The sequence below is a fragment of the Ascaphus truei genome, chromosome 4, assembly GCF_040206685.1.
Source record: "Ascaphus truei isolate aAscTru1 chromosome 4, aAscTru1.hap1, whole genome shotgun sequence".
Lineage (NCBI taxonomy): Eukaryota > Metazoa > Chordata > Amphibia > Anura > Ascaphidae > Ascaphus > Ascaphus truei.
In genome coordinates this window covers 352,128,816-352,152,031 of record NC_134486.1, presented here as the reverse complement: position 1 = coordinate 352,152,031, position 23,216 = coordinate 352,128,816, and the positions used below count along the sequence as shown (strand labels likewise).

The 23,216-nt window shown below is 38.2% G+C and overlaps 1 protein-coding gene across 1 annotated transcript in view; it reads right to left on the bottom strand.

The window, feature by feature from the left end:
• SNTG2 (syntrophin gamma 2) overlaps positions 1–23,216 on the bottom strand; it is a 503,218-nt gene that overhangs the window by 418,979 nt on the left and 61,023 nt on the right. Inside the window, exon 9 of the mRNA XM_075595051.1 lies at positions 4,065–4,121. Within this exon, the coding sequence (XP_075451166.1) occupies positions 4,065–4,121 (57 nt within the window). The remainder of the gene's footprint in view (positions 1–4,064; positions 4,122–23,216) is intronic.

Here is a 23,216-nt window from a genome sequence, read left to right as displayed (position 1 = left end):
ATTGTGTGTGTTAAAGACAGACTGTATGCATAAACAGGGGTCGGCAAATGCACTCGCCCGGTCGCCACAGGTGTGTGCATTTTGGCCGCCGTTGACTGCTTAACTGCGGTGCGTCCCCCGGCATCTCCCTGTCTTCTCTGTCTTCTTCTGCAAATTCATCTTTTCCCCCTGCAGCTCCAGTTAAAATGGCAGCGCAGGATCAAATGACGCCGTTTTGCCATGGCAATGGGACGCTACGTGACGTCACATGGAGCCACATTACCTGACACCGCGTGGCCATTTTAACTTGAGCTACTGGGGAAAAAGATCAAGTTGCAGGGGAGAAGACAGAGAAGGCCGCACCATGACGTCGGACCCCATAGCCGGCGTGTCATGAGGGGGGATGAGGGAGTGTTTTGGAGTGGGCGACTGACTTTTGGAAGGGGCAAGTGGGTTTTTGCCAAGTTTGTCGAGCCTTGTGCATAACCATTTTTTACAATAGATTGTTTTCATTGCAATAATACAGTAGTGTTAAGGCATTGCATTGCGGTTATTTGTGCAATAATGTGTGCTACATCTGTATAACTCATAAAAAGCAGTTACACAAACATTGAAATAATTTATTTGGGAATTTTATACTTGCATTATTTTTATAATACATTTCCGCAGATTTATTTGTCATTGCTTACTGAAAAACCATAATATATATTACTCTTTTATTGCCAAGCTGTTCATGGCATCAGAGTGACATGGACATGCTTCTCGGCATTGTAATCACTAGTGTAGAGATCATGAGTCCAACCCATCACTACACCATTGAGATCAGGTATAGAAAAAGAGCTCTTTGCAAAGATGCACTGAGAGCCCTTTAGCCATTCAGCTATTTTCTCTGAATGTCATACTGTAAAGGGCAAAAAAGGCATTAAAATGTATTCTTTAATAAAATAATAATAATAATATATTGAAAGGTGAACTGTAGAGTATCCAGTGTTGCTTCCTGAGATGTTTCTCCTACTGGGTGCACGTTATCCCTTAGAGCCTCTCAGTGCTGGTTATACCTTATGCCTGTCTGACTCTGATCCTATGAGATTATTGGCTTGCTTAGCGTGTAGCAGTTTTGTTATTAACCCCTGCATTACTGGCTTATATAGCATTGTTGCTTGAGATTATCTTCTAATTATCGGTTATCCTTGAGATATATTCTTTGATAAAGTGCTATCTTAGCGCGAAACGCGTCAGAGGTACATCCCTATGCTTCCTTGCTGTCTACTACCAATAAAGATTAATTTTTAATCAGTTTTGCTTAGCCCCAGACTACTTCTTGACGTTTGCTGTGCTCCGCTTTTTCTCCAGGTGGACAACCTTCTATCCTTGAGATATACTCTACAGTTGGTTGGTCTAGCCACTAGCCTCGTTTGGGCATACATTTACTAGTGACCAGTTCTGACTCTGCAAGCTATTAAGCCTCAATTAGTTGGCACCTCTCATGTGCAATCTGTGTACACATCAATCTGCTACTTAGATCCTTGTTTACACACACCTGATACTGCTATCAATCTCTGTATTTACAATTTACTTACTGGTTACTTACCTATTTCTCTGCCTAGGGGACACGTCTTCAGAGGACTTTATCTCACTCTGACCGACTCACATAGTCTTGAGCACTTCCCTCCGTGGTCTCAATTGACTTCCCCCTCCCCTATATGATACCTCCTTCTACTAAGGGGCTTATCAGGGATAGTTTGTTTATATATTTATACTGTATACTGTATTTATATATCCTATCCAGTATTTATACAGATCTGGAGTCACTCCTTATTGGATCCTATGTACGTCCTTTTGTTATTTTAATGCCCTATATTTTATATCCATGTTCTATTAAAAGTTTTTTTTTTTTTTAATTACCACCAATCATCCAAAATGGTGGCAAAGTGTAGCCAATTGGGTTTCTTTATTTTATCTACTTTGTACTTTATAGAAATAAATCCTGCCCAAGCACATTGGTCAGAAAGTGCATCACACAGCAGATGCTAATGACTTTTATTGACCATGGGAATACAGTGTATGGTACAGCACACCAAACTCACCTAAGCAAACTTGAAATTCTTTACAACTCAATATGTCATTTTGTCTTACTACAGTATGTAACTTCAACGCCCACCATTGTGATGTGGTAATTGAACTTGGGTGGCTATCCCTTGAGTTCACACGCAATGTACATCTTCCTTGTCTCACCTTCAAGTACTATCTGAACAAGTTACCCAATAATCTGAGCAGGCTTTTCACCCTTACTGTGCACAGCACTTATCACCTTAGATCTGCCTCTAGAAACCTGCTTATAGTCCCATGATTCAATAACGAATCCAGTCACTCTTCCTTCTACCATCCCTCATATCAGCTTCCGATACAAATTCCTTTAAGACTTTGGCTGTTTATTATTTTAAACATGTTTATAACTGTAAATTGTAATGCTGCTCATTTTACTTTGTGCCCAGGACATTCTTGAAAACAAGAGCTACAGTAAGTCTCAGTGTTTTTTTTGTTTTTTTTTTCCTGGTAAAATATTTTATAAAGAAATAAATAATAAATGGTAAATTATTAAAAAAAAAAAAAAAACTTCCTCTAATACATTTTCACAGATTTGGTTTGTCTGTGTTAAAGTATTCTGGTCCATTGTTAATCACAATATAAACTTTTACTCCTATTTGTATCATGGGGCTAAAGAGCTTTAGTGGCTTATCTGGTAAACAATTGCAGTGCAATCTGCCGCTTCTGTGCTTATAAAATAATTCTCCTAGTATTTGACATTTAGATTGTTAAAATTTTAAACTCCTATTTTCCGGTGCACACAAATGTAATAGAAACAGCTGAAAAATTACCATATACACATTACATTGGTGAAAGCTTTATTTACCAAATTATAAGAGAACTTTGTTGCTAATTGTTAATTTTTTATAGCCAACCGCCATACTGTGGAAAGGGATGTTGTACCTCTGAAATCTAAGGGAATGACAATATTTTTTATATTTGCCTTACTGAAGGAAAATATATATATATTTTTTTTATAATACTATTTCTAGTAAAAGTCTCACCAGTCTTAAAATCTTCAGTAATAAAAAATAGCATTGTACTTTCCATTTTATTTAGTAATTGCAGCAGCACTGAATAACATACATCCTCAGGTACTCTAATAAACATTCTGCAAGGGATTAGGAGTGACAGCATGACAATGACAGAGGATTTTACTCTTTTAAATTTGTGATGTTGTCTTTACCAAGCAATAAAAATCAGCATTATTCTGTAACCAACAGCAGGTTAGGAAATCAAAAAGTGACCTTCCTCAATGTGAACATTACAGTACTGTATATGGAATTTATTTTCCTGTGTGATTGTTGCTGCCTGGTATATATATATCTTATTTACTTTATGTTCCTATTTATGGTATCAATAATTGAATGAATGCTTACTTTGAGTATTAAGCACTATTTTGGGAGTTTAATCGACCATCAGTTACAATCAGGGGACCACAATAATGTAAGAACATGCTTGTAATTAATGTCTCTTGGCTTCATATCTGTTGTTAAAGCCTGAAATATATTGATCAAATCAAAAATTCTCAGTGCTTTCGGTTGGAATGTTTTTCTTGATCTTGTGCCCTTTTGCAGTATTTCTGCAACCATGAGACTTTGATAAAGACTTTGATAAGTAGGGAAATTTCACCTGTGACTATTGCTGATTACGCTGAATGGACTGGCAGCTCAGAGCAACTACAGTAATTTTAGTCAAGAAAGTATTGTTCAAATTTAAGGGCGTAATTCAATATATTCTGAAGTTGCCGTTGGAGACCTTAATGGGTGAAAACTCCAATTGAAGTTATTCGTTTTCGGCACATAACCACCCAAATGTCCACTTCCGAGTATATTGAATGAAACCAATGATCTCATTTTGTCAGTTTAAAGATGATTGTGCATTGTATCTATAAAACATACAAAACATGATAAAAAATATAAACACTAATAATAAATCATTTTTGCGCTGGAGGTCGACTTGTAGAAATAGAAAAATATAAGGGCACAGATACATACCTTAATGCTTAAACCCAATCCTCCAACTGGGTGTCTGTGAAGTGTAACAGTTCTGTGCTTTAAAAAATGTGAGAAAATACAATTTAGGTAAATATTTCTATACCTGTTTAATGAATTTATATCCGTAATTATTTAGCAGAAAAATAAGATTGATGCCGTTAAAAAAGATTACATTGAAAGGCGAATGAAATGGAACATTTGATAATGTATGCGTCTAACTACAAAATATAAATGTTCAATCATGTATTTTGTTAAAGAAAATGTAGTCTTGCCTTGAATAAATTACTAATTTCATTTTCTTAATCATTATTCACATTGTGTAGGGGGATTTAATAATATGAATATACAAACCTATTTAAGCAGCAAAAAAATTAATAATAATGATAGTTTATAAACAAGAACTACAGTATGAGAATAGAACTCTTACCTAATTAGTTTTCATCTTTGTAACGGAAGACAAATAACACAAGTAAGTTTAATGCACTTGACTTATAGTTAATAATTGAATGTATAAAGTGTGGGTAGGAGAGGTAAATAAACACACACCATATTATATCTATATATCTCTGTATTATTGTTAGTACAATAATTATCTGTTAGTTATTAGCTCATTACTAGTTATTTTTAGATGCAAAAGGACTGATACTATTTCCTAGTTTGTCTTGATGTGCTTCAGTGGAACATTAGAATGGGAAAACAACAAACTAGATAAGGCTGGTATAGAGATGGAAGGCTGGAGAATCAAGGTCAAGATGGGTAATAAGTCTAGCCCTGATTGGTTTTTGGGATATAGGTCTGCCCTCCTCCTGGTAGTAATGCCTAGTAAAGGTAGGGTGCCAGGAGAAATCATGGGTTTTCCCCACTCATAGCAGTGCATTGAGTCAGGTAAGGTAGTGTAACCGGGCCTTGTGTCCAATCAGAGGCACAGAGGTGGTTCCTACTGGACTAGTACTTCCTGTATTTAGCCGTCTGCCTCTACCGTGAGAGAGGCTGGTTTACCCTAACCAACTTGTCAAGGCTGTGGCAGTTTGAGGCCCTCCATTACGGGTGCGGAGGGAAACCATATTCCTCTTACTCTATTAAGGAGTAAGGGAAGAGCTGGGACTGCTGCTGGTGCCCTTGGCTGCGAGTGAGTCAAGGGAAATCCTGAGGGTGGACACCCTTACAAGCTACTATCAACTGTGCTGCAGAATACAGAGAGACCAATAAAGGACACTGTGTTTTATTATACTTCCTGCCTAAGTGGACTATTGGGAGGAGGGGGAAGAGATTTGTCTGCAGAGACTTCTCCCCATACACATGGGGGCTGCAAGAGATGAGGTGCTGCACCTGTGAGTACTATTCTGGCAAGACCCCAGAAGCCTGTCCTGTCATTCCCCTATACCACCATGTGGGAGACTCAGGGCCCCCTGTTACCAGCAGGTTTGCACCACACTATGCCATGTAACCAGAGCAAGTTTCCCAGAGACAGGCCCTATGTGAGATTGGGTGAGGGAAACAGAGTTACATAAATTTGACATTTTTTTTTATAGATAAATAAGGGACCTAAACTACAGTGTAAGACTGCATAAGGATTGTCACACCTGCATTTTTTATGGCTGAACATAAAAGTGCTCACCATCATTGGCAAAGCAAAACTACAATTTAGCGTTACAGGGCAAATGTAATTTTCCTAAACTTTTTAGGCCGTGTTTTTTATAAAGTTACTTTTTAAATTGGTGGTGATCCTATATGCATATTTGGTCACGAGACTTCACCAATCTTGTTATAAAGCAAAGAATAAAGACTCATTTGTCAAACTTTGCAATGCAATATGTACCGTACTATGGCTATCCACATTTTGCCTGCATAAGACATATACAAAAATATAACAATTAATACATTTTCTTTTGACTTAGCTAATATTTTCATAATAAAAAAGTGTGGTGAGCCCTAAAGTAGTATTCGACTTTGACACAACCCTATTTTCTCATGTCATTGCAGTACCTCTGCAGTAATACACTCAGACCCAACTTATATTTTGTGAAAGTAGACAATTAAAGGAATGTCCATGGTAAACAGTCCCTTTCTAGATAAAATGAAAATATTCTGAGAGGATTCTACGCTAAGGTGGGAATGTATTTTGATGCATCCTGCCAAGCACATATTTATTCTTACAAACATTTGGGTAAAGTTAAATTACACAGGATACTTCCAAAATTAACCAAGCCTATCTAATGAAATGGTAGTGTTGAAATACATTGTGTATGCAAACGTAAATGCAATATATGATGTAAAGTTAATTTCCACTAGACACCTCCCACAAATTTGGATGAACCCATGATTGAAAAGGACTCTGCCCTCTAACAATTAATGCTGCACATATATTTTAAAAATTACAATTATTTACACGTGCCCTTGTTATTGTGATGACTCCTGCCATCCCAAAAAAACAAAGAATAATACATTTGGGATTTGTGTGTGCATGCTTACAAAAAGTAAAAGCAGCACACACAACACACAGATAAAGTGGGGGTACTCCCATAGTGACGTAATATCAGACCACCTGTAATATAAAAAGGTAGGGTACAGTAAACTGAGTCCTTAGAAAAAAAAAATCAAACTCACAGAAAAACCTAGCATATACTGTACCTACTAGGATGGTAGCTTGCCACCAACCATGACCACAAAGGAGAACCAACTAAGAGCTACACCTATTCTACACTGGGTACCTCACACCTGTTACACTAAACACAGGCTCTCAGCACAGCTAGTCTAAAATTACTTAGCGATTTATGGGGACATCTGACAACACAGTAAAACACTTACAAAAAATACTGTGAGCAAAAGATTGTGTTAATGTGATTATTGCTAACAGTGATTTCTGGCGACACTGGGACCCCCACCTACTCAGTGAATATAGGGCTCTCAAAAAGCACACCAATAAAACACCCACAAACATGCTATAAGTAAAATAATAGTGTAACATAGTGTTAAAAAAAACATGTGGGACAAACACTCAGTCAGATAATAGAGATAATAGAGCTAATAACATAAACTGAGGACTAATCTACAAGTAATACATTGGAATACAAGTAATACATTGGAATTATGTTTATGCAGGGAAAAATGTAGAAGATAAATGGGCAGTCTTTAAAACATTGTTAGAAAAGCACACTTATCAGTTATACCCTTGGGTAATAAGCATAAAATAAATAAGTCAAAACTAATGTGGCTAAATAAACAGGTAGGGGAGAAAATGGAAAAGAAGAGGCTGGCGTTTAGATTCTTTAAGTCAGGGTACGGATACATCGTATCAGAATTATAAGGAATGTAAAAAAAATTGCAAAAGCGCAATCAAATTAGCAAAAATGGATAATGAAAAAAGGATTGCAATAGAAAGTAAGATCAACCCTAAAAAGTTCTTTAAGTATCTTAATAACAAAAAATGAGAAAAGAAAATATAGGACACTTTCAGTGTGAGATGGGCATGCAGATTATTGGAGAGAAGGAAAAAGCAGAGGTATTAAACAAATGATTTGCCTCTGTGTTTCCCAGGGAAGAATCAAGTTCAATAGTAGTGCTGCAGGAGGAAGCCACAACCTCCACATTAATGAATAATTGGTTAACTGAGGAAGAAGTTCATAGGCGGCTTGAAAAAATTAAAGTAAATAAGGCACCTGGCCCCAATGGTATACATCCAAGAGTTCTCAAGGAGTTAAGTTTAGTAATAGCCAAACCATTACATTTAATATTCAATTATTCCATTTCCACAGGCTCAGTACCACAAGATTGGTGTAAAGCAGATGTGACGCCTATATTTAAAAAGGGAGCTAGATCACAACCAGGGAATTACAGAACTGAAAGTCTTACTTCAATAGTGGGGAAACTACTTGAAGGTTTAATATGGGATAATATTCAGAATACCTAATTGAAAACAAAATCATTAGTAATAGTCAGCATGGATTTATGAAGGATAGATCATACCAAACAACCCTCATTTGTTTCTTTGAGGAGGTAAGTAAGAATTTAGACCAGGGTAATGCAGTTGAAGTGGTCTACTTAGATTTTGCAAATGCTTTTGATATGGTTCCACACAAGAGGTTGATGTACAAAATAAAGCAAATAGGACTCAGTAAAAATATATGCACCTGGATTGAAAACTGGTTGAAGGATAGACAACAGAGGGTTGTCATAAAGTAAATGGAACTTTTTCAGGTTCGGCTAAGGTCGTGATTGGAGTACCTCAGGGTTTGGTACTGGGACCCCTGCTTTTTAACATATTTATTAATGACATTGAGGTTGGCATCGAGAGCAAAGTCTCTGTCTTTGCTGATGATACTAAATTGTATAAGGTACAGTAGTAGAATCAGAGCAGGATGTAATTTCTCACCAGAAGGACTTGGAGAGACTGGAAACTTGGGCAGGTAAATGGCAGATGAGGTTTAATGCAGATACATATAAGGTTATGCATTTGGGAAGCAAGAATAAACAGGCGACTTACAAATTAAATGGGGATACATTGGGGGAATCCTTGATGGAGAAGGATTTAGGAGTGCTTGTAGACAGCAGGCTTAGCAATAGTGCCCAAAGTCGTGCACTAGCTGCAAAGGCAAACAAGATCTTATCTTGCATTAAATGGGGAATGGATGGAAGGGAAGTAAACATAATTATGCCGCTTTACAAAGCATTAGTAAGACCACACCTTGAAAATAGAGTACAATTTTGGGTACCACTCCTTAGAAAAAAACATTATGGAACTTGAGAGAGTGCAGAGAAGACTCAAATTAATAAAAGGGATGGACAATCTAACTTATGAGGAGAGGCTAGCTAAATTAGATTTATTTAGATTAGAAAAAAACTTTCTAAGAGGGGATATGATAAATACAGACGAGACAATGAGTATTCTAAGGCTTGCCTTAAACTAGCCCGGTTACATGCTGGGTACAGGCTGGGTGTAACCTGGCTAGTTTAAGGCAAGTTTAAGGCATTTCTGCATTGACTAATGACCCATCGGATTAACACAACAGGGGTCCCTGGCAGTCCCATTCAGTTGGAATGGGACTGCCAGGGGCCCCAGCTGTTAATCTGATGGGCCATTAGTCAATGCAGAAATGCCTTAAACTTGCCTTAAACATGACCCAGCATGTACCCAGTATGTACCTGGGTCTTTTTGGCGATTGCCACTGGTTTGTGTTAGAATAACCGTCGGCACTACAGTATATACAAATATATTCGGGGAAAGTGCAAGGAGCTTCAAATGAACTATTCATCCCATGGGCAGTACAAAGGACTCGGGGACATCCCTTAAGGTTGGAGGAAAGGAGATTTCACCAGTAAGGGCAGTTAAAATGTGGAATTCATTACCCATGGATACTGTGATGGCAGACATCAGTAGCTGTTTTCCAACTCTGGGCCAATCACAGGGCTGGCCACAAAACAAAGACAGGAGAGGAACTCCAGACAGGTGTGTCACGTGGAGCGGGTGATGAGCGGGTGATCTGCAGCCCAAGTACAGCCGTGATCTCAGCCAAGTGCCTCACAGCCCAGCGCAGGCTGAATTTCCGTTACCAGATGTGCAGAGAGAGCAGAGAGGAGCGTTCCCTCTCTCTGCGTCTCCCTGGACATATTTACAAGCGATCCCACTGTTTTTTTAGTACATAGGATTGAAGCAGGGGTCTACGGAGATGAACCGTATTACTTTCAGGTCTGGGAACCCCCTGCATCCTGAAGTACAGGCCTCTGTATCTGGTGCTGGTATCTCCAGCAACAAACAAAAGGGTGATACCCTCTCAGACTCGGTATGTGTGTCTGTATAGAAAAAGAAGGTGCACTAGGGGAATATTGTGAAGATGCAAACAAATTGACCTGCCAAACAAGCAGTGTAAAAAAAGGCCCCAAATTGCATGTACTCTGCACTTTTGGTTGAAAAAAAAGGCAGATAGAGACTGTAAGGGACTCTCCTTCTTCCTCCCTATTGATTCCTCCATTGCCACGAGAACTGTGACGTCACTCCGCTACACCACGTGACGGAGCGGCATCGTGGCACGCTGTGTAAGCCCCTGCAGCTGCGGAAGTGTTTGCAGAGCAATTCCAACAGCTCTGGACTGCCCTAAGATCATAGCAGCTGGGAAAAGCACCAAATCTACACAGGAGAGACGGGGGACTGTAGGGGAATTCCCCTGGAGGCAGTATATCACCGGTTGAGGAGCGGTCCCACTAAGTGTCTGAATCTGCAGTATTACCAGGCTGCTTGAAAGGAATCCCCTTGTCAGCAGCGTCCTGCTGTGTGAGGAGTGCATGAAGGATCCCATGCCCCAGAACCATCATAGAGGCTCCTGCAGAGACAGCTGAGTGTCAGACCGTCCTGTTTTACAGCTACAGAGTGGTAACCAGTGTGTTATGCACTAAATGCACATGTTATTTCTATCTGATGTACGCAGATTTATTACCCCTTTAACATTGTAATACATTCTATTACTTACTTCACTATTTGGCGTTGTGCGCTGTTTTCTTTTTGTTGCTATATACATAACCCTAAAATACTGGTAGGTAGGGGTGGTGAATAATCAGTGAAAAAATGGATAAAAAAATCTGGGCTACGCTGATTTTACCCTGGTCCAACACTGGAATGTTGTATATCAGCTGGAGATCACGGTGAACACTGCTCCTGCGGGAATCTCGCTTCTAGCTCCAATCTGATGGCCAGATTGCCGGTTTCTGTATTGTAGTGTCTGTCACATACTGCGTGACGTCAAAAATGGTGCCTACCTTTGACGCATGTTTCGCTTTTGCTTTGACATAGCAGGAAGTTTATGTAATCTTGGTACACCAAATATAACAGGGGCCTAAACAACAATATATTTCAACGTATTAGTTATTATGGCGGTTTAGAACACGACCAGTGGATGTACAGTAGAAGAGCTAATTGTGCACTTAGTGGCACAGTTCTTTGCAATTTATTGTATTTGCTGCACAATAAATAGTGACAGAACTGCCCCACTGCATTCAAAGCATTTACTTACTTGACACAAAAATTACACAGTTTATGTACATTTTGCGTACTTTGTTTTCAATTTTCATAGCTGCAAATGTACAGTATATGGAGTTCTTATTGAGAATTATACAGTAGTATGCAGAGTTAATGTACAGTAGAGTTGTGGTTGGGCTAGATTTAGGATTACAGGTGCATACATATAACGTTATAACTTAAGTTGAGAAGATTTTCACAAGGTGAAGCTGACGATCTGGCAAACTGTAGGTATATAAATGAATCATTGTTATATAGAATGATAATTGGATTTTATCAGATGATTTTATTAAAAATTACAAATTAAGGATAAGGACGATATACTGTAGTGAGGTAAGGGAAAGTACAATATGGGGAGACAACTTTCTAGAAGGAGCTTAATTGGTTAAACATGGGACTGAAAACTCAGGAAGGGAGAGGAGGGAAGCCTATACGGGGGATGAAAATTATCAGATTGTTCTTATCTATCTTTGCTAGACATTTATATATTTATTTATACATTTATATATTTATTCAAAACCCTCTTAAATTCTAGAGCGGATACCTATACCCTTTTTTTTAAATTGTATTATTATTATTTATATTATTATTATTTATATTAGACCTCACTCCTCACTCTACATCAAAAGGCTTCGCTAGACCCGAGAGAGAGGTATCTCTCTTCGCGGTCCGTTAAGAAGATTTCCCTTACTCTTTTGCAAGAGACCCACTGAATTCTCCCCTCCTCCTCTCGATCATCCCCTCCTGATCATCCCCCCCATCCTTTCTGCCACACCCGGACCATCTCTCCCTAACCCAACCAAAGCCGCCACTCCATCTGCCCCCAACCGACAGACACTCAAGTGGAAGCAGAGGAAGGGGCAGACCAACCAAGGGAAGGGGAGGAGTATCATCATTCAGATCCGGAAAGATAACAATGAGATGGCAAGGCAAAGAGTAACACGATGCAAGGTATCTAGTTTATACTTTTCTACATAGTAAAGAACAAATTGAGTTTTTAGATTTTAACTTTTATCTTGATCAAGACCAAGTAATTAATACAAAAACTTTTTATAAAAATAGTATTGGCTTATAATACCCACCATGCAAGATGGATTTCAAATATACCTTATGGCCAGTTTCAGAGCGCCTGGAGGAATGGTTCATAAGATGAGGATTTTTTAGTGCAAATCGAAGATCCCAAAGAAATTGTAAAGAAAATACCATACAAATATTTTAAATTCTGCTTTCCAGAAAGCAAGTTGAATACAACAAAAGGCACTTCTGATGTCCTGGGATGGTGATGTCAAATTCCAGTGACAAAACTTCCGGTGGTGAACTTCTGGTGACATTTGAAGTTATGGCTGAGTGGCCGAGACACAGGGTACGGAGTTACAAAAGATTGAGCACAGTTTTGTACCACATGACCATTTGGAGTGGAGTGGTTGATGCAAGAAGTGCCACTTTGTGCTTATATATACTGTTCTCTCTCTCTCTCTCTCTCTCAAAAAAAAAATTAATAGACGATACCGTTCTGTGGCTAAAGAAATGCTTTTATTTGTGTGAGCTTTCGAGATACACTGATCTCTTCTTCCAGCGGTGTTACAAGCAAGCAAGGGTTTTACTAAAAAACAGTGCATCTTGGAATGTTATCTGTGACTGAAACCTATCCCTCTCCCTGTGTAGTATACGATTTATGACTTGGTGTTAAATACAGTAGTCCCTGAATGTTACTGATGCAAGAGCATGTGTGTGTGTGTGTATGTAAATATAAATTTATAAAAAGCCCACAGTGTATACAGCGCTTTACAAAAGGTGTGTGTGGAGTGGGAGTGTATATCAATGGTGAGGGTAGGTGTGCAAATGTAAGAGGTTGTTGCATTACTAAAAGTGTGTGTAGATACTATGTGGTCCCTATTGGTATATAGGGATGGAATTACATGGAGTATTTGTATGTGTAAGAAACAGCTGTGTGTGCATGCATAGTATGTATAGATATAGCCATTAGCACTCATGGGAAGAGAGTTCTCTCATGTCAGTAGTGACTCATGAAACTGCGGCCTCGGTTTAGGCCAACGCTAAGTGTACCGAACAGTTGCATAAATTTGCATGAGAGAACTCTCTTCCCAGGAGATACAAATGTATGCAACTGTTCGGGACACTTAGCGGTGGCCTAAACCGAGACCACAGTTTCATGTGTCACTACTGACACGAGAGAACACTCTTCCCATGAGTGCTAGAGGATATCTATGCTAAAAGCCATGTCTATACATGCTGCGCTATATGCATGCACACACAGCTGTTTCTTACACATACTGTACAAACACTCCATGTAATTCCATCCCTATATACTAATAGGGACCACATAGTATCTACACACACTTTTAGTAATGCAGCACTCTCTTACATTTCCAAACCTACTCACACCATTGATATACACTCCCACTCCACACACACCTTTTGTAAAGTGCTGTGTACACTGTGGGCTTTTTATAAATTTATATTTACACACACACACACTCACACTCACATTCTTACATCACAGCACAGATACCATCACCAAAGACACATTATTATGAACTCATAAGTACATTCTTATTGGTTTGAATTTAATGTTCAACTTTAAACAATTTTTAAATATTGAGATTTTTCACAAATTAATTTGAAACACTTTTAGATATTTAAATGATATTATTCAGATATCGCTAAATTATTTCACAAAGTCTATATCAAGTACTTTAGGCAGTTTAACATTTCTAATGCACTTTTCTATTTTTTGTATTTGTACCTTATGTTGTGGTAAGTAATAAGTAATGAATAAGTCAAAGTTCGAAACTGCAGTTAAAATGGCATTTATTTGCAAATGCAAATCTTCATGAAGTTTTAACAAACCACCGTCTTTTATTTTTCTTTAAGTGGTTGCTTATAAAAGGTTCCTTTATGCAAAATTTCACAATCGAAATGAAAAATGAGTATCCACTTTAAAATTGGCAATATTATGTATATTTTTATATTTATATATGAAATTGGAACAGATAATAATAATAATAATAATAATAATATAGCATTAAACATCTGTTTAATACTAAAGCCCCCAATGCTTAACAAATGGTGTTAAGTCTATGCTAATTAAATATACAACAGCTGTTTTAAAAAATATATAATTAGCTTTGTGGATGTGCGTTTAACTCAGAGAAAATAAGGATGTTGATAATGCCCCATTATTAGCACTGAGTTAACAGACCTTTGAGAATATGGGTCTTAGTTTTATACTTGATTTATTTTGAATTTACTATGCATTTCTATAATGCATAACTTCTCTGGGTACTTTTGTACAACTCTTTTGTACTTTACTATGTTACTGCTGCGACCACGTTTATCCTAAAACATACCCGAAAATTTTCGGGCATGTTTACCGATGGTCACAGGCCTTCTCCGAGCGGCCCGAAAGCGGCCTAAAAACAGCTGCTAACAGCTGATAGCGCTAATAGCGCTAGACAAAGAAAGCGCTTAGCGCTAAACAATGGCGCACAATGGCAATGCCCGCAGGCGCACAAAACGGCCGGGAAACGTCCGTGAACAGGCCGCATCATCCCGCGATTTGACCCGATTTGCCCGCGATGTTTAAAATCGCGGGGAAAAGGCCGCATTTCAATAAAAGCGGCCGCCAGTGTATGTTTGTATTTCATACATTCACATACATTCAGACATTTGATACTTTGTTTCAAACCGATACACTTCACAAAACACATAAGAAGTGTACTTTGGTTACACATTCGGTCATCTGGGATTGCATGCTGTAGTTCTCAACTTCAGTCAGTTGATGACTGTGGTCCTTATTACTACAGTATTTTATTTTGATATACAAACGCACAATTCATTACTACATATCGCCTATATTTTAATGTATATAAATATCAGTTTAATTCACCCATGTATTATGGTCATGTGTCTGTATCTGGTTATTTCAAGATACTCTATACTGCACCGACACACTTTATTCGAGCAAATACCCAGTATGTACCTGGCAGATACCTGGAATGCGCCGCTCCTCACCTCTGACAAGCCCCGTTGCGTTTGCCTTCCCAGCCTGGGTTCATGCCTGGCTGACGGGCGGCTGATCTGTTAAATGATAATGATTAGGATTTAATAGGCTGCAATGCTTCGCGTGTCTACCAGATGGCATAAATTCATGAATTGTAATGCAGTATATATATATATACTGTGCAGTATTGCAGCCAGCGGGAATAAAATGCTTCAATCCCTGCCTGGAAAATACCTCAATGCACTCGGGCAGAAAACAGTCACAAACCTCAATACACCCGAGTATACCCGAATTCGTGGGACTAGCCGAGCTCGAATAAAGTGTGTCGCCAGTGTATGTGCATAATATATATATATATATATATATATATACTGCAGTGGAAGTGCTGTATGCTGGGTGATGATGGGGAAAGGCGGGGTTGCAGACCTGCCTAAGACATGCAGATGAGCATACAGTTGTATTTGCATATTTGATTTCCTGTGGAGGGTTTTTGTCACTTTTTTTACTCACCATAACTTAACTCAGTATTATGGTATAGCCTATCCCATAGCCTCTTTGCATACCCACTTAAAATCAACCCCACACTGATGAGACCCATTAAGGTCGAAACAGCTGTCTGTGGGTGCCTTGGTCCTTTGGCTTAGATCAAGGCGATATGAATGCTCCTCTCGGCCTGCACAGCTATGACCAAATGCAGTACCATCCTATCTGGGGCTTCAGTAGGAAAGGTCTGTGGCAAGCATTTGGCCCTCTAGCTCGTTGAGAGGTGGTGCCCAGGCCCTGGACCACAGAACCCCTGAGCCTTCGGGCTAAGGGGGGATGGCATTCGAACAACCAGCCCTTCGAGGCTGGGGTGCACCCGCACAACCCTCGAAAGAGGGGAGATGATGCGAACTCCCTTGCGGGCCTCGGGCCAGAGGGAGGAAGAGACGGATGTCCTGAATCCTAACGGAGGAAGGCATCAATGTCTCTGGAGACCTAGGCTTTCGGGCTGAAACCTTCAGGGAAACTGTGTTCTGAGGGCGGGTCTGACTTCGGTTGGACAGTCCAAAGGCATGGTCCCGAACCACTGAAGTGGTTTGGGACCCGATGAGCGAGAGGGTGCAACCCTCTCGGGAGGAAAAAAAAAGAAAAAAAAAGCTGTCTGTGGGTGGTTTTCTGGGTATGCACCTTAACCCTGGCTGTGCTCAAAGCTGTGACCATGCAGCAAGCTTAAGCCTATAGGGAACCATGTTAAAAATGGTTTTTGAGGCAAAAAGTGACACTGTGTGCTCATTTTCATGTCATTTCCCAGAATCCCTTGCTGCAGTGGAAGTGCTGTACAGTATGCTGGGTGATGATGGGGAAAAGCGGGGCTGCAGACCTGCCTAGGACATGCAGATGAGCATACAGTTGTATTTGCATATATATATATATATATATATATATATACATATATAAAAAAAATTGTATATATATATATATATATATATATATATATATATATATATATATATATATATATATATAAACAAACAAGACTGCGCCTTAAAATGTGAACCGATCCCCAGCTAAAAGATATAACAATATATTAAATCAAATAATGATGGATATAATAGATATCAAACGGATGATGTAACAAACAAGATCAAATATAAAAAATTAATTATAAAAAAGAATATAAAAAAAAAAATATATATAAATGTACAGTATGTCTAAATATTGCTGGTCTATATGAAACTAAATAGAGTAGCATATACCACCAATGGATAGGACAAGGGATAATGATAAAAACAAAACAAATAAAAAATTTAAATTATGGATACAATTGCATGAACTGATGAAAAAAGTCCAATTTTAAATGGATCAGTAGTGAGATCTTGCTGCAAACAGGAACATGCTGCCTTCCACGGGGAACCAATGAATTCCAAGCCAATCTGGTAAGGTAAAAGGTAAGTAACTACATCAGCAACGCATGTATGTCGCGTTGCTGATGTGGTTACTTACCTTTTGCATCTTGGACTTACAAAACGATATAGGCAACTATTTTCAGCTCAGACACGGTACACATTTGTGCCCGGAACTTGTTACACACCAGTCTTGTTTCCGGAGGACCATCTGAACTACAGTGTCGTTTCCTGAGTTCCTGCTGGACAGAGACCCAGTGGAGCACTGCAAATCCATGCGGTGAAGACACTGAGTGAGATGAGTAGCTGTATCCTCGTCCGGTGCATGAGTATACCTCATAAAACGCTGTTTTTATTCTGTTGTTTGTGAGTTAGCATTGTGTTGGATTTTTTAGGGAAATAAATGTATATTCTTTTGGACATGTTGCACTAGGATCGGGCGCTTTCTTTTTTGTGATTTTGTATATCTATATATATATATAAAAAAGGAAAGAGAAAAAAACAGGCGCACACCTAGAGCATTACCACAATAAAAATGTATTAAATGAACATAAAATCTTACAAATGCCCACTCACAAAGATACAGCAAATATAGGTGTGTATGAGATAGGCTCTCATGTGCCAAACAGCTCAATCACCAGCATGCGTCCGCAATCAATGGCGTCGTCACGTGAGTCTCCTCCGTGGAACCGGAACCGGAAAAGGGGTCCTTCACCTCTGGTGTTCACTAGGAAAGGTCCCTCCAGGAAACAAGCGCCTCCAATGTCACTAGTGTGATAGATAATAGTCCGGGAGAGCCGGGAGAGCCGCACACGGGAGTCAAAATTCTACAGTCACACAGTAGCAGTGTTCATGGGCAAATGGCGGCCGGAGTCTAGCCACGCCCTACGCATTTCGTCATCAAATGACGACTTCTTCAGGGGATGCCCTCTAAGCACCAGTCCTTAGTATTTATAGGGAGGTATTCAAACAATTAGCCAATAAAGTATTTAAAACAGTCAATTAGTTGATTGCCTATATATACCACTTGAATGGAGCAATTATATAGTACATACAAATATAAAAACACGAATAGCACATATTATGAGGACCCCATTGAATATAAAGGAGTAGTTTGTGCAGTGTCAATGTGACAACAATTGTTTAGTTCCAAACAGACTGATGTTGTCAAACATAACAATATAAGTATACAGTATAAATAATATGTATTAAATAAATAAGTGGACGATCTAAAGACAGCAATAATAAACATAATTTTGATTAGAATGTTGGGAATTATTTCAAGACAGACAAAAAAAAAAGGAAGAATGAACAGATCAAATCTATTGAATATGTTGAGTAGATGACTCATTGAATAGTAATGTGCATATCAATACGTATTGACATTGCTTAAATGTTTATTAATCAGACAAAGATACCAGTGATAAATGACCCACTATGACTAGAAACTGGAAGAGGAATAAGGATTTCAATAAACATCACAGATATGGTCGATCCTATTCTGGTTATAGAGAAGAAAATAGAGGCAATAAACATTACAAGAAACCTATATCTAATGAAAAAGAGAAGAATGAAATCATTACATTGATAAAAGAGGCAAGGTTGGACAAGAAAGATAAACGTGACAGATCTTGCCCCGTACCCGATACTCCTTCTGCAAACTGCTCTACCTCCAATCAATACTCTGTGTTAAGAGTTGATTGTGAGGATAACTTAGACATCCTAGAGCAGGGTGCGGGGGCGGTGAGGGAGGGGGCAAGATCTAAAACGTCTCACAAGGGACCTAATAACAACACTGGTAATACGATTTCACCTAATAAATCACACAAATCCACCTCTTTTTTAGAACAAAGAGAAAAGGAGAAGAAATACCCACTTTGGGAGAAGCAAGCCCAACCACTACCCCGAAGGAAACGAGATTCAGGGGAGTCAGAGGAGGAGCAAAGAAGCAAAGACAGAAGAAAATGAGGTTGATGGAGGCTACACCCACCAATTACGGTATTTATAACCTATCTTCACACACTTTAACTCCATATCATTTAACACTTTTAGCAAAGGTTTATCATTTTCTCCCAATAGCACTCCCAATAGGTTTGACTTATTTGTGGATTTGAATCGGTACATCCGTAAGCTGACTCTTATGCGACATTTTGCACTAAAAGGGGAACAGAACCAACAATATCATTTCAACACTCAAGAAATAGAATGCATTAATTCTCTAACTTCTTTTTTGGTAGAATCTGAGACTAACACCAGCTGCAACAGTACACAAATACCAGCTAAATTTAACATATTGTTAGATCCTCTAAATAAAAGATTAGCACATGACAATCTATTACCTGATAACTTACTATCTGATATCACTATTCATGATGAAGATGTAAACTCATCGGTAGATCCCAGTCCATCTTTACGAACTGACTCTGAGAGCAACACAATTTATAGGTCATCACCTTTTGCCCCAAAGTCGATATACTTCCCCTACCAATCTAAGGGGAATTTTATCGACACTTTTTATACACTGGTTCTCGGGGATCTTGAAAGGTTGTGCCAAAATAATGTGGAACTGAAACACAATAATTTAACAAAAGAAGAGAATGCAACCATGATCAGCATAAAGAACAACATTGATCTTATAGTCCGCCAGACAGACAAGGGTGGTGCTATTGTTTTACAGGATCGTGTTGACTACGTATGCGAAGCCCATCGCCTTCTACATGATTCTCTATCCTACACTGTACTAGATGAGGACCCAGTTATGGGCTATCAGTCGGAGTTTCAGAATCTCCTCCAGGAAGCACTTAATAAAGGGATTATCACTAGTTTAGAGGAAAAAAAATTATTCACCAAACACCCTAGGACACCTATATTTTATCACCTGCCAAAATTGCACAAAGATAAAGTTAATCCACCAGGGAGGCCTATAATATCGGGGGTGGGATCGATGACGTCCAACTTGTCCCAATATATTGACTATTATTTACAACCATATGTCATAAATTTACAACCACATATTAGGGACACGTTGCATGTCATCGATTCCACCTCTGATATTATTTGGAAGGATACCTTTCACTGGATTACATGTGATGTATCGTCACTGTACACTTGTATTGATCACACTAAAGGTATCCAGGCTATTAATCACTTTTTTGAATTAGACACTAATCTCCACCCTTCACAGAAAACTTTTCTTTTAGCATATATTCAATTCATTTTAAGTCACAATTATTTTTTTATTTGAAGACACGTATTATTTACAAATCTGTGGAACGGCTATGGGTACCAGATTTGCCCCCAGCTATGCTAATCTCTACATGGGACTGTGGGAGAGTACCCATGTGTGGGAGAATGCTAGTCTGAGGGGTGGTCTGGTTTACTATGGCCGTTTCATAGATGATATTATTTTCATTTGGGATGGTGATAGGGATGTCCTGGAGGAGATTCTGTCATCTTTTAATACTAACGAGATGGGCCTAAAATTCACACACACTGTTCACCCTAGTACCATTGTCTTCTTGGATTTGGAACTATATATGGGCAAAGAGAATCAGATTCAGACAAGAACACACTTCAAATCAGTGTCAGCCAATAGTTATTTACACTATGGTAGCAACCACTATTAAAAGTGGCTAAACAACGTGCCTAAAAGTCAGTTCTACAGAATCAGGCGCAACTGCTCTGAGGACTCTGACTTTATATCACAGGGGAAGTATCTATCTAAAAAGTTTTTAGAGAAGGACTATGATATGTCTGTTGTCAATAAAGCATTTCAGGAGGCAAGTCTTATAAAAAGAGATATACTTTTGGAACAATCAAAACACAAATCTGAATCATTGCGTGTAAATAGAAAAAAGGATTATAAATAAAATAATGTACCAACATTTATCACACAATTTAACCAGTCTGCTCACCAAATTAGAGACATTTTAAATTGTCACTGGAAAATAATACGCAATGATCCTGTAATTGGCCACTTAGTACCTGAATATGCTCCAACTGTATTTAGAAAAGCGAGGAGTATTAAAACTTTGCTGGCTCCAAGCAAACTCAAAACCAAAAAAATTACTAATCAAAATATGGCTCTAAAGGTGGGGAACTTTGGATGTGGAAGAGGACGTTGTCTTACTTGCAAACATTTGACAAAATCTAATACATTTACATCATACTCAAATGGTACATCAATATGGTACTGAATATGTTGTGTATCTCATTTCATGTGAATGTGGTACACAATATATAGGCCGAACATCTAGGGCTCTCAGTACACGGTTCTTGGAGCATCGGCGAAACATTATTAATGGATGCCAAACACATAGCCTCTCCCGTCATTTTTGTACTAGTCATAACAAAGATCCTAAATCCCTTTCTGTTATTGGCATTGAGTTCATCCCCCCCTCCTATATGGGAGGAGATCGCTTTCAAAAGTTATGTACCCGAGAAACTTACTGGATGTACATTTTGGACACCACTCATCCCAAAGGACACAATGACCATATTGACATTAGTACCATAGTTTGAACACCCTTTTAGGGGTGTCCTCCAAAGGTCTGGGTTGAATGCTTAGTATTCCCTTTGGGCTATGGTCTTTTGTCTGGTCATTGTGATTCAATTCATCTATTGAGGGTACAGTTTGTATATTGTTCAGCTTCATGCTCGGTACGATTCATTTCTACAAATGGTCAATTTCTAATTTAATTTTATTTTTATTTTATTTTTATTTTTACTTTAATTATTTCATTTGTATTTTAATTCTATTTCTACTTTTATTTTATTTATTTTTTATCAATCACATAAATTAATTTATATATATTTTTAATTTTTTTATTTTTTGTTATTTATATATATATATATATATTTTCATTCACATTTTTATTCGTTCTTTCATATTTACAACACATACTATTCACATACTTATCACTAATATTCACATATAATACATTTATATACACATAAAATTATTATATTCACTATACCGTAGACACTATAACAAATTTATTTAATTATATTATATATGTTAACACACTTTATGCACATGGTTAAATAAACATTACATCATTTACAATCACACTTCAAGTCACTTTCGCTTCCTTTTCTCTGTCGCTGCTTTGGATCCATCTAACTTTGCCTCCTCTGACTCCATGCTGCCATCCAAAATTGGGTACACTGGCGACACACTTTATTCGAGCTCGGCTAGTCCCACGAATTCGGGTATACCCGGGTGTATTGAGGTTTGTGACTGTTTTCTGCCCGAGTGCATTGAGGTATTTTCCATGCAGGGATTGAAGCATTTTATTCCCGCTGGCTGCAATACTGCACAGTATATATATATATACTGCATTACAATTCATGAATTTATGCCATCTGGTAGACACGCGAAGCATTGCAGCCTATTAAATCCTAATCATTATCATTTAACAGATCAGCCGCCCGTCAGCCAGGCATGAACCCAGGCTGGGAAGGCAAACGCAACGGGGCTTGTCAGAGGTGAGGAGCGGCGCATTCCAGGTATCTGCCAGGTACAAACTGGGTATTTGCTCGAATAAAGTGTGTCGGTGCAGTAACTATCCTGGTGACAATTATGGTTTATTATATATGATGTCACTAATTAATAGTTAAAACTAGGTCATCAGTGGTTTGTAATTTGGACTAACTAATAACTGTTGTCTATTGGGAACTATGTATATTAATTATGGCTATCTAGTCATAGTAGGTCATTTATCACTGGTATCTTTGTCTGATTAATAAACATTTAAGCAATGTCAATACATATTGATATGCACATTACTATTCAATGAGTCATCTACTCAACATATTCTATAGATTTGATCTGTTTATTCTTCCTTTTTTTTTTTTTGTCTGTCTTGAAATAATTCCCAACATTCTAATCAAAATTATGTTTATTATTGCTGTCTTTAGATCGTCCACTTATTTATTTATTTAATATATATTATTTATATACTTATATTGTTATGTTTGACAACATCAGTCTGTTTGGAACTAAACAATTGTTGTCACATTGACACTGCACAAACTACTCCTTTATATTCAATGGGGTCCTCATAATATGTGCTATTCGTGTTTTTATATTTGTATGTACTATATAATTGCTCCATTCAAGTGGTATATATAGGCAATCAACTAATTGACTGTTTTAAATACTTTATTGGCTAATTGTTTGAATACCTCCCTATAAATACTAAGGACTGGTGCTTAGAGGGCATCCCCTGAAG